The sequence below is a fragment of the Barbus barbus genome, assembly GCF_936440315.1.
Source record: "Barbus barbus genome assembly, chromosome: 3".
Lineage (NCBI taxonomy): Eukaryota > Metazoa > Chordata > Actinopteri > Cypriniformes > Cyprinidae > Barbus > Barbus barbus.
In genome coordinates this window covers 38,893,074-38,914,153 of record NC_136731.1, presented here as the reverse complement: position 1 = coordinate 38,914,153, position 21,080 = coordinate 38,893,074, and the positions used below count along the sequence as shown (strand labels likewise).

General features: G+C 37.9%; 1 protein-coding gene across 2 annotated transcripts in view; it reads right to left on the bottom strand.

Moving 5' to 3' along the window:
• Positions 1-21,080, bottom strand: part of crhr1 (corticotropin releasing hormone receptor 1) — a gene marked incomplete at its 5' end in the record, with an annotated part of 127,732 nt that overhangs the window by 40,434 nt on the left and 66,218 nt on the right. For both annotated transcript variants that reach the window (XM_079379718.1, XM_079379719.1), the window contains one exon: positions 13,634-13,740. In XM_079379718.1, the coding sequence (XP_079235844.1) occupies positions 13,634-13,740 (107 nt within the window). The remainder of the gene's footprint in view (positions 1-13,633; positions 13,741-21,080) is intronic.

The window sequence follows — 21,080 nt, the reverse complement described above, 5'->3', positions numbered from 1 at the left end:
CTGGCTCCTCCTGCTCCTGGCTTCCCATTGGTTCCTCCCACCTTCCAATCTCCCATGAACTCTTATTTTGTTCTATGTTTGGTTTGCCCTCTCTCCTGCTCCACTCCCTCCTCCAGAGCCCCCGCCCTCCCTCCTCAGTTTGAACTTTCTTACGGTGCGAGGACGCACCTTCGCAGGAGGGGCCGATCTGTCACATGTCTATATGTTGAATTTCTGTTTTGACCTAGTTTTTGCCTGTCTAGTTTAGTTCATCGTCATCACCTGTTGTTTATTAATTATCCCATTAGCCCCTGTGTTCTTAAGTCCTGAGTTCTCCCCAGTTCTTTGCCAATTATTGTTTGATGTTACGTGTATTGAGACTACCTTGAGTTATTCCCTTCAGTTCGTGTGGATTATAATATTAAAAGACTTTATTTATGGATTCCTTTCTCTCTGTGGAGTTTGTTCTACCTGAGACCGTAACAAATATATGTGTGTGAAGTGTGTATATTTATATATACATAATAAATTTACAAAGTATACACATATATTATGTAAACAAAAAAATGTTTTTGGATGTGATTAATCGCGATTAATCGTTTGACAGCACTAGTTATGATATATAAAAATATATATAATTGAAACTAAAGCTATACACTGTTATCCCTGAAATTGTTTTAATCCAAATTAAGTACACTGAACATAAAAATTAAAATTTATCATGTAGTACTGAATTTTTTGAGTTAGGTGTACGATTTACATGAGTTTCCTCAGTCTATTGAATGTTTTACATTGAATCAACTCAACTAAGATTTTTTGAGTCTGTTGCCAATGGAAACGAAATGAGGAACACGACACAAAGAAGCTGATTGGTCTGAGCTGCTGTTTAAACTGATTCCTCGAGGGCGTGCATTTCTGTCAGTGTTTGCTGGTGAGTTGAAACCATCTTTATTTTAACTTTTGCTCTGAAACCACTATTAATAAATGAAAGGTATAACAGTTAGGTAATTAAAAAATATATAATTTAAGACTGCATGAATGTCGATTGCAAACCTTTTGCCACGGTCTTTTACGGCTCAGTTTTTTTTTTTTTTTTACTTTACTTTTGCAAGTAATGTTTTACACAAACAAGCTTATATTGAAAAACTTTGTGCATGTGCCGGAAATTAGCCCAAGAAATGCAATATCTTGTCAACATAGTGTTAGTTAGTTAGCTACTGAATGCATGTCATTTAATACCAAGTCTTTTCTACCATGTAATGCCGGATAACTTTACTGCAATTTTTAGAAGCAGTTTATGGATAACTCAACAGGTCACATCTTAATGACACTTTGCTTTTTAAGCTTGTTAAAAAAAGTCTAATGTGCATTGTTGTCACTCTACAGATTCCAAGAAGTGCAGTGCTGAGCAAAAAAAAAAAAAAAAAAAAAAAAAAAGATGATCTGGAAATGTAAGTGCTGTCAATTTGCTTGTGGCAAAAGGGGATACTTGTTAAAACATACTAGACTAAACATTTTATTTATGTTAAGGCTATGGATTACAGGTAATGATATCAGTGTACAGACAATGTGCTCATTGCTTTGCTTCATAAGATATGAGTATATCGTCAAGAGCCAGGGGTATTAATTTTGTGTTTTCTGTATCTGCTTTTTTTTTTTTTACTCTCAACGTGATGGAACCCCTTCACTTCAATTTTATGAATCACCAAGGACCATGGGTTCAGTCACCTACATTTTAAATGGCCTGAGGGTGAGTAAATTAACAGCAAATTTTTATTTAAAGTTAACTTTTCCTGTAATACAGAAAAAAGCATTAATTGATGGAAATGTGATTTTCAATTTTCATTGATACAATGTTGTCTCTGCCACCTCAGACCTCTGACCTCACTGACATGAAGTGTGGCAATAAGAGGGATTCCTGTAATACCTGATCACCCTTCTTTGAAGAACTTCATGAAGTTCTTCAAAGCATGCTTTGTAAGTATTGTTGATTTTGCTTTCTGTTATAAATGTAAACTAAAGGGGTCAAAAAATTTGTTTTATTAATTTCCTTCATGTCCAGGCTTCTGATGATGAGGAGTCACACCAAAACGTTCCAGTTGGAATCCGTGAAAGCGAAGAAGTTGCACAACATCCCCTGTCTTTCTCCTCCATCTAGCCCCTGTAAGGAATCGTCTCAGAGGGTAATCTTATGAAGGACGGATTAGAGAACCTCCCTCAGGCCATTCTTGTTTTTGGACTGACTTATGCCTTGCATCTTGATTAATGAGCAATACATTAAACACATACATTTTCTCTTTGTTTTATTAGACAAAATCTGAACATACCGAAAGTTACCTGAAATTTGTTAAATTGATTTTGTAAATTGAATTAAAATAAACTGTATTCTAAAACAAAATCCTCGTTTGTATTTTTGTCCTTGTTTATTGTGCAGCTGTAACTTAAAGAATAATGAATCGACAGATAAATCAGTCAAATTAAACCAGTTAAATAGTTATATTAAAAATGCAATTTAGTCTACTAAAAGTTAACTTCAGTGCAATTTAATGTTTTGAGTTACCTTAACTATCCAGCCAGTTGTTATCACAGAATAAATTCAGACACAAAATATTGATTTGAGCTGAAATATTTGATTAATTCATTAAAAGCAAAGCTTCCACAAAGAAAAACAGTTAATAAACAGCTTCTTGACAAAGTTTAGACAAGATGGACATTTAAGGCATAATATACATGTAAGTATGTATTCTTATGTAAATAAAGGATATTGTTTATTTATTTTGTGCACTATACACATTTATTTATCATTCTCACATCCTCGTTTGTTCATTTATTTATTGTATTATTTTTGTAGTTTTAGCACTACATATTCATGTTCTGCACTTTTTGCATTTCTCCATGTTTCTCTGTAGCTCTTGTCTATACATAAAGCAGTCACATAATAAGGTGTAAATGGTACAGCAAAATCTCTACCAGCGAACACACTTTATATACCATTGCATTTAAAATACCATTTTAAGCATAATTTGCTGCATTCCATCACAAAATGGGCTTTGCTATCTAACAAACAGATTTTTATTACAGTATTGTAAATAGGGTGACCATCTGTCCAGTTTTAAGTCGGACAGTTACCATGTCCACCTACCAGCACACATGCTTGCTTGAGTCAGATGCACATTTGTCCTATATATACTGTATATATATATATTTCTGTCATGACAACTCTCGGAGGGATTGTTATGGTAATGTAAATGGCAATTTTAATGTATTTGGTCTTGGCGGAATAGATCTGCTACGCTGCTGCTGCTGTGGCAGAGCAAGTACCGGGAATTGCTACTGCCAATACATGCACAACATATAGCTATGAGCATGTAAGAAATACTGCTACTGCACATATAACATACATTAAATAACCCACATATAGCATACATGAATCACCTAAGATCTATACAGGTGGAGCTGGGGAAGGTGGAGGGTTTCTGAAGCATGCTGCAAACTGCTACAGCAAAACAAAAGCCAGGCATCTGCATATTGAGTAGTGAGCTCATGATCTCAATTGTTTATTGTTTATTATCGACTGTTTTTGTTTCTAGTCCACCAACAGAAATGGTTCAAAACAGTGGCGGCAGAATCATTATGTCTCTGTTCAACACAGTGGTGTTTCTGAATGATTCAGCTGTTTTGAATGACTTGACCTGTTGTTTGAAAGAATCAATGATTCATTCATTTAGACAATGACTGCATTGTAAATGTATGCATGTACACAAGGTTAGAAAAGTTGCACTGAATAAATACATAAATATATACATACATACACACACAAGGCCAAATATTGTCCCTTAAATTCACCCAAAAAATTAAAAAAAAAAAGTATTTTAATATTTTAATATACTCATTACTCTCAGAGAAGAATTTCTTTATTCTGTTGAACACAAAAGTAGATATTATGAAGGATGTGGGTATCCTACAGTTGCTGGTAGCCACTGGCTTCCATAGTATTTTTCTCCTTACTACATTTACATTTATTGATTTAGCTGACGCTTTTATCCAAAGCGACTTACAATTGCTATATATGTCAGAGGTCGCACGCCTCTGGAGCAACTAGGGGTTAAGTGTCTTGCTCAGGGACACATTGGTGTCTCACAGTGGTTTCGAACCCGGGTCTCTCACACCAAAGGCATGTGTCTTATCCACTGCGCCATCACCACCCCCTTTACTATGGACGTGAATGGCTACCAGCAACTGTTAGGTTACCCACATTCTTCAAAATATCTTCTTCGGTGCTCTGTGGAAGAAAGAAACTCATATAGATTTGGAACAACGTGAACATTAATGAAGTTAGAATTTAAATTTTGGGGTGAACAATTTTTTTATTGGATGAGTATTTTCTGCCATTGCTTGTAGGTTTAATATTATTTTTCAGTTTTTATCCTGGCTTCACTGAATCCTGCAAAGTGTCCTCCTTTCTGTTGTTTTAGTAATTGCCACCCTAATTGTAAATTTGCAAATTACATTCTCCTCCTCCTCAAATGAGTGCTCAAGTGCAAAAATAAACCGTGAACACTTGAAATACTTGAATCTCCACTCATATAATCTGTATGCTTTTCAAGCAACTCTTCCTTTCACAGGTCTCTTCTGAGTCTCTGCATGGGTCTCGCAGTCTTCTGGTTTTCCGCTTAAGATGTGTCCTTTCAATAATAATCGCACGCTCAGAGTCGGGCCTCACAATCACAATCCTCTGCAGCTAATGTTGAGAGGGGTCACAGGCAAAAGCACTGAGTGATGCAATTTTAGGCCATAAACACGGTAACAGAAATCATAAACTGCAGGGGGCTAAAGCAGGCCGCTCTCTCTGCAGGAGGTCAGCGCTAACAAGCCGCGGCTGCTTTGCGCAGGGCCTGCGGCACCAGGGAAACGAGCCTCCTAGAGCGTCCTTGAGCACAAATGGTGTGCAGATGTACTGGTAACGTCCCGTGCTGGGGCCCAGTAAGAGCGACCTGTCTGTCCACTCGCACAGTATAGTGGGGGTGCTGGCGAAGTGCCATTGCCTCATACAGCGGCCATGTGCTCCGAGGTCTGCTGACTCTATCACCCTGCTGACCCTCATTGCGTAAGCATGGCCGGAAATAGAAGAGCAGAGGTCCTCCTCATCTAGTGCTGCTTAAAGGAAGAACAAGTTTATTTCTGACTGTTTCGAGACTGACTACATAAAGAGAAGGCACATTTCAGAGCTAGATGGTTATCACATCTCTAAAGCACTACTCAAATGGAAGTAGTTTATGTATATATATATACATACTCTACCGTTCAAAAGTTTGGGATCGGTAACAGGGTTACTACTGTTAACAAAAACTAAAATCATAAAAAAACACTTTGCTTAAAAACTTAAATTCAGTTATACAAGTAATTTTTAACATAAATTACATTAAACCAACTTTAAAAATAGAGTTGAATCTTTAAAAAGATTAACTTTAAAAAGAAAAAAAGTTGAAATTGCTCAACTTATTTTGATGTTAAAAATATAAGTTGCCATGATTTACTAATCTTTTTTCTTTTTTTATTGTGCAAAAAAACTATATGGACACATTAAAAAAAACTAAACTAAAAACAAATACATATAGCAACAATATACTTTATGTGTTGGCAAAAAAATCAACACATTTTGCTCAAAAACAAATGAGGAGACGCTTTGTGTAACAATAATAAACCACAATTGCTGTCATTCCAGTTCAGACAGGATTACTGCTCTCAGATGACCATAATTGCTCCGTGATTTTAACCGAGGATGTTTGACGGAAAACACCATCTCGTTCGATTCTGACAGGATTAAAATCACCAAACCCATCTGTGAAACACAAAGTTACATGACCTCCTCAGGGAAGGCCAGATCTGTCCAAAAAAGCTTCATCTACATAAACATCAACAGCAGAAAACTGTTAAAAACTTATACAACTAATGTGGCCGTTTTAACAAAGCGCTGTTTGTAATTTTTATTAATACATTTGTTTTTGCCAGAGGACATCTGATGGACAATAGTTTAGCTAAATTTAGTAGGACACATGCTATTCTAGTTAGATTCATGCAAAACGCACAATTGCTGCTTTCATGGATTTGTTTGTTTGTGTTTTAAGTAAAAGCTCTGATTGTTTGAAATAATGAAGCATTATTCAATTTAGTTATGCACATATAATGAAAAAAACACAATGGAGTCTTCAAAGATAAATACACACACTGCTTTCCCAAGAAAATTGTTTTTTAAACTCTTTCCTTCTGGGATAAAGGGCCTTGATTTCAACTTGCATTTATTATGCTTTATTTCTAGGCATTATATGCAGAGAAATACTGTCATTCTGCTTCTCTGTATTCCCTCCTGTCTCTGCCCTGAGGGCACACATGTAAGAAGGTTTTTGTGTCACACAGGACAGGAAGGTTCTCCTAGTCTAGCCTTTTGTCAAAAAACAGGATGAAAAAAAAGCTAGCTGCCAACAGTGGCTTGTCACTGTTATGTTGACCTAAGCTGTTGTGGCTGAGCCCTTCAATGGTGCCGCCCACAGCAGCTTTGCTCTCCTTTCTTACGGTGAAGCCTCCTGCGTTTTACCTAGCACTGCTCATTCTGTGAATGACGGAGGAGCCGGGTTAAACTTTCATGTAGGTGAGCACTGATATGGAAAACAAGGCCATTCCTGAAATTACGTGAGGTTACAGTGTTCTGTAATCTTAGTGACCGTATAGTCAATTCACTCTTGCTACTATAGGTATTGGCCTATAAGCATTTATATAAGATGATTGTATCTAATATCCAGCTCACGGGTCTTTTTTTCTGCTCTTAAACAATGCTGCAAGGTTAAAACATCAAAACTGGATTTACTAAATTCAATGGGATAAGATACAGTGAATTTTTCATTTTGATTGCTGGACTGGATCCTGTATAAGTCAATAAATAATATTTTGATTATTTGGCAAATATTGCAATCGCAATATTATTAACATTTAACACATCTAATTGCTATTGCTATTTAGATATCGATGTGTATGTATGTGTGTGTGTGTGTGTGTGTGTGTGTGTGTGTGTGCATACATACACTCACCTAAAGGATTATTAGGAACACCATACTAATACTGTGTTTGACCCCCTTTCGCCATGGCATTGATTCAACAAGGTGCTGAAAGCATTCTTTAGAAATGTTGGCCCATATTGATAGGATAGCATCTTGCAGTTGATGGAGATTTGTAGGATGCACATCCAGGGCACGAAGCTCCCGTTCCACCACATCCCAAAGATGCTCTATTGGGTTGAGATCTGGTGACTGTGGGGGCCATTTTAGTACAGTGAACTCATTGTCATGTTCAAGAAACCAATTTGAAATGATTCGAGCTTTGTGACATGGTGCATTATCCTGCTGGAAGTAGCCATCAGAGGATGGGTACATGGTGGTCATAAAGGGATGGACATGGTCAGAAACAATGCTCAGGTAGGCCGTGGCATTTAAACGATGCCCAATTGGCACTAAGGGGCCTAAAGTGTGCCAAGAAAACATCCCCCACACCATTACACCACCACCACCAGCCTGCACAGTGGTAACAAGGCATGATGGATCCATGTTCTCATTCTGTTTACGCCAAATTCTGACTCTACCATCTGAATGTCTCAACAGAAATCGAGACTCATCAGACCAGGCAACATTTTTCCAGTCTTCAACCGTCCAATTTTGGTGAGCTCGTGCAAATTGTAGCCTCTTTTTCCTATTTGTAGTGGAGATGAGTGGTACCCGGTGGGGTCTTCTGCTGTTGTAGCCCATCCGCCGCAAGGTTGTGCGTGTTGTGGCTTCACAAATGCTTTGCTGCATACCTCGGTTGTAACGAGTGGTTATTTCAGTCAAAGTTGCTCTTCTATCAGCTTGAATCAGTCGGCCCATTCTCCTCTGACCTCTAGCATCAACAAGGCATTTTCGCCCACAGGACTGCCGCATACTGGATGCTTTTCCCTTTTCACACCATTCTTTGTAAACCGTAGAAATGGTTGTGCGTGAAAATCCCAGTAACTGAGCAGATTGTGAAATACACAGACCGGCCCGTCTGGCACCAACAACCATGCCACGCTCAAAATTGCTTAAATCACCTTTCTTTCCCATTCTGACATTCAGTTTGGATTTCAGGAGATTGTCTTGACCAGGACCACACCCCTAAATGCATTGAAGCAACTGCCATGTGATTGGTTGATTAGATAATTGCATTAATGAGAAATTGAACAGGTGTTCCTAATAATCCTTTAGGTGAGTGTATATACATACACATACACACACATACAGTATTAACAATATAATAGGGAGGCAATATTAACAACGCAAATATTACTAAATATGACATTAAAAGTATAAAAGTCACTCGCTTTTATAAAGTAACTCTGTCCAGCAGCGACACCCGCGGTGACTATTAAAAAGAACAGCTGAACATCAGTTCACAAATAAAACATCGGAGTGTCTATTTACACTAAGTGCAAATAGCCCGTCTTGTTGGCAGAGGCTATTTACACTAACTCCACCTAGCAACGTGTGATTATTACAGAAGACAATAGTTTATTAACAGGTCCAGTGGCGTAGATGTTAAAGCACGTGCCTAAGTCATTTTTGATGCGATCAACCTGGGTTTGAATCCGGCACTTAATGTAAATACAATAGGCTCATTGGAAATATGTGCCTCTACCTACAGTTCTGCAAAACTAAAAAACAACAACAACAACAAATGAATCGCTGCAGTTTCCAGTTGAAATAAACACTAGAGGCAGTAAAACTCCCACAACATTTATTCCTTTTCACACAAAGTATGATTTTCAGGTCCATAGTTTCAATTAATAAAGCCTAATTTTCGCATAATTACTTGAGGAACATTATGTTGTGAATTCTAAATTTTAACATGCTGTGAGATTTGAAAACTGATGCATTTGAAGGTTAGAGTCACATATCCAGCTTCATCCAGTTTTCTAACTCAATTGGTTTGCTTGGTAGCTCACACGATATGGCGTTGCACTTCAGTGATGAAGAGCTTCGGTACGAAACCAGTGAAATTATGGTTCAACAAAACAGCTCAGATCTGCATAAGGAAGTTAAAATAACACAGCTGACGCATTTTTATATCACTTTTGCATTTAACACTATCAGATAGGTTAAGGGTTGGGTTTGGTGTAGGGCAAGGGTGTCAAACTCAATTCCTGGAGGGCCACAGCCCCACAGAGTTTAGCTCCAACCCTAATTAAACACACCTGATCCAGCTAATCAAGTCCTTCAGGCTCAATTGAAAGCTACATGATTTGTGTGTTGGAGCAGGGTTGGAACTACACTCAGCAGGGCTGCGTCCAGAGTTTGATACACCTGGTGTAGGGGATATTTCCAACACGATAGAGCATTGACTTTTAGCAACCCTCTTGGGATATTTTATTTATGAACCATCGCAATATGTACCTGAAGCAACGCAATAAAAACAGCAATACGTGCCTATATCAATGTTAAAAAACGTGCCAGGGTCACGTATTGAAACTGCCGCGAAAGGTACAGTAAGGTACGTAATAATGGTGCTGCAGAAATATATTTAGAGGCACGTATTTCAACTGAGCCTGGGTTGTGTAAATAGCATATCACTAAGAAAATACTGCTGTTTTCACTTAGCGCAAATATCTAACTAAGATTAATAAATACTGTAGAAGTATTGTTCATTCTTAGTTCATGTTAAATAAAGTAGTTGAATAATGTTAACTAATGAAACCTTATTGTAAAGTGTTTTCAAAATATTGTTAAAATCATTTATTAATTTGTGTTTTCTGCAATTTATGTTTTTTCTTTATTATTTAATTTCTATCTCTCTATCTAGCTATTAAATATATGTATATTCATGGTGTCTCAGAAACCCTTCCAATCCTGCATCTCTTGCTGTGCAAATGCAGTCTGCTGAAACATTAATAAGCCAATTTAATACTCCTGTCCTTCTGTCCTTGTGGGCAGACACAAAATGGCTGGAGGGTCTGAGTGCAAGAACACTCTGTGTTTACCCCTGAACATCTGTTCTCCGTGTATTTCATTACACTTTCTCCCTGCTAGAGGACCCGCTTGAGCCCAGCTACAACTTTACAATCTCTGTACTCACACCCAGCCTCAATATATCCATGACGCACTGATTTGAGAACATTAGCTAGACAGACAGAGGGTTATCAGCAGGGCACATTGTTGTGAAAAGCAGTATCCAAAAAATCTGTCAGCTGACTCCTAGCATGATTTTGATTGGAAATCCAGGGAAAGATGCCAGAATATCTTCCCCGGATTAATCATGGCAGATTAAATCGGGGATAATCTAGTCTAAATAATCCTAAACAGCGTGGATATTTCATCTGCTCTCTCGCCTCAATCTGTGGCCATAACACCAAAGAGTGTGTGGGAATGCTGAAATACGTAACTATTCTCCTCCTCACATCTAGTATGACACGTTGATCCAGGCTAATTAAGGCTTGGACATGATCCCTTAGAAACAAGTCTCTCAGTTTGATTGAGCATATTATAATGAGTGCCAGCTCACTGAAGACCTTCAGTTCTCGTCCCTAAATCATGGCACTTTGGGACTGGAATAATCATGAAGAGAAGTGTACATGCCCTTGATGTGCTGCTAAGATGTCTTAATTTCTAGACCATCAGTCTAAAATCTCATTGCTGGGAGCACTCCACTGACCCATGACGTATCGATTTCTAAGGTGCCCTGACAAGAGAGAGAGATAACCTGGACAGGTTGTCCTTGGACCTCAGAACCCTCGTCGAAGGGCTTGTCGCCTGTGATCAGCGAGCATATACAATTCTCCGTTCTCTGCCATTCAGCTGGCCACTCGATGTATAGTTTCTGTCAGCAGCTGGAAAATCAATTGATGTACTGATGGGATGTGACAAGAAGACAGCCTATATTTGTGTTGGGGGCTGAGCCTGTGTCCCTCTCAGTTAAACTGATTTAAAGCTGATCCAAGCAAAAGACACTGGACATGTTAGGAGAGCTGTCCAGAAAAGGGATCATTTGTAGGGATGTATGGATATTTGGGATTATTTTTTGCACATGCAAAAGTGATCTATACAGAAGATACAAAACTGAAGCTCCCATTGGTGTGTGTGTGTGTGTGTATATAGGGATGTGCATTTCCTTAACTGAGGCCGATGCGATATGCATCTCGGTGCACAGTCAATGATACGATACATTAAATATACATATGAAGCAGCAACCGATGCGATGTGATACAATCCACCCCTATTACGCAGTGCGATCCAATTTCAATTAGGTTCAACACAATGCAATTCAATGCAATACGATGCAATGGTAAAAAATACAATGCTGTAATTCAATATGATACATATAGTTTGCTTTTATTTCTTTGGTTCTGACAGACAGCAAATCATGAATTAACTTCAGTGTCTTCTGGCTTCTAAAGCCTTGGTCTCTGTTGTGTTGTGATATGCCGTATTCATGTAGCAGCAGTGGTGCTGAGAGAACGTGCTTGAGAGATAGTTTAGAGAGGAGAAATCAATCTACATATAAAATATTGGTCACAAATTATTGGTCAGATTCTAAATAATATAAGTATAGTACATCTACTAACGATTACATTGGCCTAAAATAAATAGTGTTTTTACTGATGCAGATATGTTAGAAATGATACAAATGCCAAAATGTATCCGATACATGCATTTTTTTATATTTATTTATATATTTTTTATATTTGTTTCCTAATATTTAACCATTTACTATAGCCATTCAACATTACAGTATAATTGAGGGCTATCAATTTCTAACATTTATTAGACTTTAAAAAATAACAACTACTAATTTAAGTGAACTTAAAACAATCTTCACATAAACCCTGAAAAGTCTCCTGTTTAATGTGGTGGTAAAGACTTTCTGTGTTTAAATAAATACAATTATTGTCATGACAAAAAACAGCAGTCGTGAGTGGGGTGGCCACACACACACACACACATATACATATACATATATATATATAAATATATATATATATACACACACACACACACACACATACACACACACTGCCCTCCAAAAGTTTGGAAACACCCCTGGCAAAGTGTGGTTTTGGACGATATCAGCATAAATTCTTATCAATGACCCCAAGCACATTTCCAAGAGGTGCAAATGCTATTTGGAGAGGAAACAGTCAACTGGCATCATGTCTGTCATGGAATAGCCTCCCCAATCACCCGACCTCAACCCAATTGAGCTACAATGGGAGGAAATGGACCGTGATATCTGTAAGAAGTGTCCAACCAGTGTGAATCATCTTTGGGCAATCCTTCAGGAGGTTTGGAGTAAGATATCAAGTGAACGTTTGCATAAACTGCCAGCTCGGATGCCCAGATTATGCAGAGCTGTAATAGCAGCTACAGATCAGCAAATGTTTTCAGTTATCGAACCACAATACAAGTATTGTTCAACCTTTAACAGTGTCCACATTGTATCGACACATCTCTAAAACTGCTGCTGCAGCTATCCAACAAAACATTTAAAAAGGATGAATTTGGGTCTTGGCTTTCACCTTAAATCCATTTTTAAATTCATCGTTGTCCAGGGTCTTTTCAGAATAGCTGCAGGGGCCTCTAAGCTGAAGAAGCTGAAGGCAGCTCTGGATTGCTCCACCTCACAGCTGGAGGAGTTTTACTCCGACCCGCTTGCCATTGCTGGTAAGTCCTGTTTTGTTGTGTGTCATTCACACTTAATGAATGTTAATTGAAAACGGTTACAAGCTTTGTGGGTAACCTGCGATCAGTTACCAAAAAACAACAAGGCAAACTTCAGGTGGGTTTCAACTGAATTTTAATGTGAAGTTTAATCAGTTTGTGCAAAGTTCTGGGCCTCCATGTGTGAAATGGCACAAATTGTAAACTTATGTGTATGCAGAGAGGATTCATATTTATTTAAATTTTATTGTAAATCATCTGCAGATTATTCATGTGCAGTATTAGAAACTAGAGAAATAGAGCATTTAAATGCAATTTATGCTGATAAAAATAAATAAAAATAATAATAAAAAAATAATTTCCACATATTTTATCCACCATTTTATCGATATGAATCGAAAATAAAAAAAAATTCAAAGTATAAACTGTTTATGTAATAAAATATGTTTTCGTATGATATGTTTATGTAATAAAATAAGTTTGTGTTGTCCCTTATCAGTGCAAAATTATCACAAATTAAAAAGGATTCATGCCAATATTGTCCAAAACCCCACTTTTCTAGGGCGTTTCCAAACTTTTGGAAGGCAGTGTACGTCTGAGCAACCATTATATATTATAGAAAATGGCAGTGGAGGAGTGTTTGGAAAGTCAGTTTGAAACATCAAGTCATTATTTTTGCAATTCCATTTAGTTGGTGGCACAAAAATGACACACTTTTCACCATTAGGTCTCCTGAGCAATAAAAGAGCCATCTCTGAGCAATAAATCTCCCCGTAAATGTTTTACAGTCCTGAGAATCCTTAGTTACTTATTCATCCATGCACTTCACAAGGCAGTAGCAGTGGTTCATACATGAATCTCTCTCATGCGAGTCCACCTGTGTAACTAATGCAGATGTTCAATTCTGTTGAAAAGCCCTCACAGCAGAGGCACTCACCCACCTGAGTCTCATGAAGAGGATGAAGGCGACCAGCAGGGCTCCCAGAGAGATACAGTGTCCCAGGTAGTTTATGATGACTGCAATGTGGTAATGCAGCTTGCTCTTCTTCTGAAAGATCACAAAGGGACAGACACACATTAGGAAGATTGAGACTGATGTCCTGCAGATATCTGACATCTAAATCCCAACATGGAATAACTCCTAAAAGCTTTTTGGGGCATTACAGGGACAGAAAAAAAATATATATTGAGGACTCTTAGGAACTCTATAAGGAACAAAAATAACTCTGACTGCCCTCTAAAACTGTGTATGACTGTGTAAGTTTAATGTTATAATTTAATATAATTAGCTATAAAAGTAAATAATAAAATAAAAATCTATACAATTAAAAGTAATTAAAAGCAATTTTATTAAAAAAGCACATTTAATTAATTCAATTAAAATAAAAAAAATAAAATAAAACAGTCACACTGCTTAATAATTTTGTGTAAACTGTTATACATTTTTAATTTGTCAAACAAACACACACACACACACACACACACACACATCCAAGACATGCAGAATATTTAATTATGTTAACTGAATGATCTACACGCATTTGTTAACTGCATAGTTGCATAATATGGAAAATAAAAATAACTGATTCTTCTTTATACTATTAAAACTGCCTTAATATGTAGCATTGAATTTGTAATATTAAGAAACTGCAGTCGCTCATCATACTACTCATAGGATTGGACACCTTTAACATCTTTTAATCTTTCAATTTTCTAGATTCTTACATTTATCTGGTGCTGCCAGATTAGACTTGAGTGCCTCAGTGGAGATTAATAGTAAAATAAGCATTAAATAAATAACTTCACATCACAAAGCTACCAACACACGGATTGACCCTTAACCTAATCACATACTAAAAAAAAAAAAGTCTCATCCGTAATCATTAGCCTTGCACATGAGGATCGCATTACACAGCTCTGCCTGGCACTAATGCTAACAGCATCCAACCAGCAACTGTTTCCAACTGTTATGAATATTTCACTCTGTGATGAGTGAGGCAGATGTTCATGGTCTCTACTATCATGATGATTGCCAACCTGACATAATTCCTTTAATTAAGTGATTAGCTTTGGCTCAGTCAAACGGTTCCTTGTGTATAGCACAACAACTCACATAAAGCTGTTTATGCCCATGTTTGAGCTAACATGTCATGTTTGTGGGGAAAAAACAAAAAAAACCACATATTAATAGCCTGGCCAAATGTTTCCATGAAGCATATGTTGAACACGTAACACTCAGGTTAGGGCGTGTGCGAGCATATAGGCATCATGTGCTCTTTCATCGCCGGCCCAGCACCTTTCCTTTCTCTAGCCACTCACTGCGTCCTCCTGGTGCAAAAATCTGTTGCTGAATTCCTGCGGTCGTCACAGGACGGGCCTGTGAGGCAAACCCCCACTGGTCACTGCAACCCTGCGGACCACTGAGACCAGAGGACCAGACTGTCCAAGCAGGGGGAGGAAAGACAGTTCTGGAATCCAGTGCCTACAAATCCACAAGGCTCATGACACAAGCCAGCTAGCATTATTTAACCCAGCAGAAACCGCTCAGACGGCAAATCAATCAGAAATTGCAAGGACTGATGTGCTTATTGCTTTACAGATGAAGTAATCCTTCAGGAGAGAATTTGGAGAACAATGAATACATTTTTTGCTCAACATAACATAGCAGTCCCCATAAGAGATATCACAAAAAGAGGTTGACTTTTAAAGACTGATCTCTGCTTTCCTAGATACATGCATAAAGAAGTCGCCAATATGTCTGCCAAAGCGTGCATCATCTGAAAAGCACTCAATTTTAAATGTCTTGTGTGTGTGTGTAAAAGCATCTGATAACAACTTCAAGGGATATTTTACACTAAAATGATTCTCAGTTGTTCTCTCACCCTCATATTGGTACAACACCTTCATACAAAAACACAAAAGGAGATCTTTTTAGCAATGTTTTTCTACTGTTTTTGTCAAACCATAAAATGTAGTGGGGTCCAAAACAACAGTGGACTCCATTAACTTACCCTTTTAAAATATCTTCTTTTGTGTTTCACAGATTTAAAAAGGTTTGCAGGTGAGAAAATGATGACTACATTTTCCCTTTAAAAATAGTGGATTCTCACACACTACCATTCAAAAGTTTGGGGTCGGTAAGATCTGATCAAAGATACTTGCAAAGCAAATACAAGTGTGTGTATTTAAGGCCTAAGTGGCAAAAAATAACTTAATACTTCCACACTCTACTCTTCACTTTCATGCATTTATCTGACAGCATGCTAAGACCCAAAACCAACTTCAGCTCGTTAAATCTAATCAGAGAGGCAAAAACCGAACATATAAGAAAATCACAGGTGACTGAATGAAGATTTGACATCTATATATGCCATGAGATTTAATCCAAATGCAAAACAAATAAACAACAAGACAAATCCAGAAATGTACTATAATGAACAAAAGATTAACACAAATACTAACAATAAACAGGTAGGGCAGCTAGGGAAAACAGAAAACCTTGACTACACCTAACCAGAGAGATCTTGCCTAGCTCCCGGAGAAAATAAAGTAGGTGAGTTTTACAGGCCACTGCTTCCCTCGCTAGGTCTAACTAAAAAGCAAAACATGAACGAAGAAAAATCAATCAACTAACCGATACTGAAAATAAAAAAATAAAGTAAAATAGAAGTCAAAAATTGGTTAATCAAAAAGTTAACGAAAAATAAAAACATTCATTCAAAGTCAAATTATAACCAAACAGGATCACTCCTACAAGGAGAGGAGAGGAGATGAGCGATCTCAGGAAATGCCATCACCAAACACCATCAGTGCCATCAAAGTTTTTATAGTAGAAATCCCAGGTGACCTCATTCCACTTTCAAGGATCAGGGAAATCCCTCCTCACAACTCCACCTACAGGCTAAAATACATAAATCACACATGGTACAATACCTCTATGTGGTATATACCTTTCAACGGCTTAAAAACACGTGTAAACATTACGTTTTCATGACCAGAGGTGGGTAGAGTACCCAAAAACTGTACTCAAGTAAAAGTAAAAGTACTTCTAGAAATATTTACTCAAGTAAAAGTAAAACTAATAGTCTGAGTAGTTACTTGAGTAAGAGTACAAAAGTATCGGATAAAAAAACTACTCAAGTAGTTAGTTACTAGTTACTTTGGATCATATAGGTACTGAATATAGTCTATTTTTATTTAGATATATAGATTACATTTATGTAATGTGTATGTGTATACACACACACACACACACACACTGCCGTTCAAAATATATATATATATATATATATATATATATATATTAATGTAATTTATTTCAGTGATGCAAATCAGAATTTTCATCAGCCTTTACCCCAGTCTTCAGAGTCACATAATCCTTCAGAAATCATGTTGATTTATTATCAGTGCTGCTCTTTTTAGCTTTCTATTCATCAAAGAACACTGAACAAAATGTCACAGGTTCCAAAAAATATTAAGCAGCAAAACTGTTTCCAACTCGGGTAATAAATCGATATATTATAATGATTTCTGAAGGATCATATGACTCCGAAAAGTGGAGTAACAGCTGATGAAAATTCTATATATTTCATATATAGAATATATGAATATTAATTGTGTCTAGAACAGGCCGCGCGCCGCTGCGCAGAGCTAACGCGGGTTCCGCGAGTGTTCATTTCATACTCTGTGACAGCTTATTTAATGTATAAATTATACATTGTATTTAATGTAAGGTACATGTACAACAAACTGGTAATGTCATAGTGGTATCATGGCCTATACCTGTGGAACAGTAGACAGCACACGCGGTGTTCATCTAATAAAAGATCTTCATATAGCTCTAGCAAACAAGCCTTTTCAGATTTGCTTTCAACTGACTGTAGATCCAAAGCCACGTCTTCAGCGCTCTTGATGTTCTTAAACTCTCTGTTATCTGAGAGAGAACCGCTTCAGAGACTCAGCGCGTGCGGCAGGGAACTGAACGAATCATTCAAACTGATTCGCGAACCGATTCACTGGTTTGCCAACTGGTTTGATAAAGTCTTTAAACAGAATCGACTCAAAAGAATGAATCATTCGCGAATGGGCATCGTTCATTGCCCAGAGAAAAGTAGACGGCGCGTTTGGAATAAACTGAAGCATTTTTAACTTGTATTGCATTCAGATACAGTAACGCGAGGAGAGTCGCCCACAGTAACGAAGTAAAAGTACCGTTTTTTCTCTAAAAATATACTTGAGTAAGAGTAAAAGTACCCATTTTAAAATATACTCTAAAAGTATTAGTTACCCAAAAAATGTACTCAAGTAAATGTAACGAAGTAAATGTAACTCGTTACTACCCACCTCTGTTCATGACCATATAGCACAGCAACGTCACGTGAGCGTGTAACCGCAAAATAAAAATCTCAAATTGACAAATTTCTACCGGTTAATTGTGTCTACTAAGGCTGGGCAATATATCGAACACGATTTTTATGCGCATCTTGTCAGTAAAGCCGGTTCTGTGATTAGCGCTAAATCTCCATCACCTGTTTTCAAATGGAGCGGCATTTAATACACATGCGCAGATGCGCATAACAATTGCGTTCGATATATCGCCCAGCCCTAGTGTCTGCCAGTATATCACCCACCCTTATTGGACACATATCAAAGATGTCAAAGATCCAGGAAAAAGGCCCATCTCCTACCCCAAACTCACTGCGTTGGTTGAGCCAATGGCATTACGTCTGGCCCAGTCAGGCTTCTCAAACTAAACCATTTCAATTCTGTTTGGTGCTGCTCTGAAATTACACGCTTTACCTTTAAATTCTCCCTTTCAACTGTCAGACTAAAGGACTCTAAGAACCCTCCACGTTTTCTATGATTTGGGCATTAGTAGGGGTTCACACTCTCCCCCTCTGATGCCACTTCTTTTAACTAAATCCTGAGAGAAGGGCTCTTCAAAGCAGCCTCTACTGATCCCTGCATTGTATCACGCTTGCCCTATTTTAAGAGGAGGCTCGGTGCACCAACACATCCATGGTATGCTCACCAATACAGAGCAAAATGTTCCCCCTCGGGATGCTGCTGTCTCCTGGCTAGACTACGTGTCGTCTAAAGGCAGACAAATTCACACCCAGAGAGCCTGTGGGAGTGCCTGTTTACGCATTCGGAATTTTGCTGTCAGTTTGTATTTTTACAATGCAAAGCCTCTTGCAGGCTTTCTGGAAATTTCTACTTCACTAGATACTTGAAATGCTACATAAAAAGTGGGCTGTTCTCTGTGGATGCTAGCTGGAAGGGGGCTGACTACATTCTTGCATTAGCACCCTATCTGTTACAGACCCCGCAGGGAGCTTGTAGGCAATGGCAGATGCATTGTCGATGCCCTCTTGTTGCACTTTCCTCTGTAGAGTGCTTTCTTGTGTTGAGAGAGCATGAGGGTTTCGCAATCTTAGCACCTATGTAGCTTGCAAAATACTTTAGGCAGTTGAAAAGAGGAAACATAATCTTTTAGAGATGTCTTGGCTCTTGAACTTCTGTCTACAAAGGACTGCAGTGCAGATGGAAACTTCATCAGGAACCTTTTACAACAGTGTAAAATTTCATGAGGTAATTACGCTTTTGAAAACATTTCCACCACAAATACTCAGGAAATTTTACTATTAGCAGGACATGTCAACATTTCCTCTTGGACAAGATTAAAATGTATTTTGCACACTTAAACATTCCTGAATACCATTACAAAATCAAAGCAAGTGATCATACACTTATACATAAAGGTTCTTTATTGGCATCTATGGTTCCATGAAGAACCTTTAACTCCATCCACAGAATCTTTCCATTGCACAAAAGAAGGTTCTTTACAAAAGATAAAAGGTTCTTTGTATTATTAAAATTTTATTCAAACTAAGAAAAAAAATGGTTCTTTGAAGAACTGTTCACAGAAAAGTTCTTTGAGGAACCTGAATTTATTCTTCTATGGCTTTGCTGCGAAAACCCTCTTTTGGAACCCTCATTTTTGGGAGCGTAACTTCTCAAACCAGGATAACTTAGGGCGAATTCCAAACCACTTTTTTGCCCCCTTGAAGGGCACTTCGGGAAGGGGACGTCATTTGTAGGGACGTTCCAAACAAAAGTGAACAACTTTAATCCTTTCACGAAGGGCCCTTCCAGAAGTCAGTTAGTGAAGGGAACATGCGATGGTCACTTCACAGAAGTGATTTCCGTTTGTGATCATGTGATCTTCACTTGCGATGAATTTTACAGTAAAGTTGGGTCTTATTTTGACTTTACATATAAGTAGAATAAGCTAATTAAATTTGTCTTTATTTTCATGTAATACAAAATATTTTCGTCAGTGATAGAAATATGATTTAAGACTGTAGACAAGTTTAGTTTGAAAAAGCTTAATAGTAAATAAGACACAATTACACAGTATTTGAATAAAATAATAACAATAAGAAGAAATATTTATTGGCAACATGTTGGAGCGCTGAATGCTGCACGGATGCACAGCGTTGGCAACATTTTGTCCGTCATTCCCATCGCCAAGGGAGTTCCAAATGCTTATAGGAGACAGTAGTGCCCTACACCCTTCAAAGAACACACTTCAAGGGCTTTGCCCTTCGAAGGGAGTAGGGCATAGGGATGCTCACTTCTGTTTGGAATTCGCCCTTAGTGTCTACAGGATAAAAATCAGCTCATGCGCCACTTTGCTGATCTTGTGCATGTTTCTGTCTTATAACCAGGTGGTCTGAGGGCAATTGCTCATTGAGGTTAAGCACTATCAAATCTAATGCCGTCCCCTATGATCTCCATTCCTGCTACAAAGAACAATTCATTGAGAACACAAGGCATTTGTTCAGTTTTTCAGCAATAAAGAGGGTGGGGGAAGTGGGGGTATAGAAATCTGATTGTAATATGAAAAATATGACAATTTCTTCAGCTTTAACGACAATATGTGATTGTGTGTGTGGGTGTGTGTGTGTGTATGTGTGTGCAAATGCTAAACCTTAGCAAAAAAATGTAATGAGATAAAAGACCTCAAAACCTTGTGGCTCATTGAACATCTGAAGGTAATGATTTCATTGTGCAATTGGATTAAAACGTCTCAGACATGCCAGACTAGAGGGTCTCAACCGATCACTGGCCTTCATTAACTTGTTGCACTCTGCCTGTGGAGATTCCTTTAGTGGTTCAAATTGAAATCTTATTATTTCTGCGAGACACTGGATTGCTGTGTGCTCCTTCTGTGATAGAGTTTGTATATTTTTGGCTCGGAAATCTCATAGGTAAATGACAAAGTTGGTTTTTACTACTTAAATCAATCCCCAGACTACCCTTGGCTCTCCCAAACTTAGTTTTCAAAAATATGTTTTGAATCTTCTAGAGGGGAAGACCCCAGCT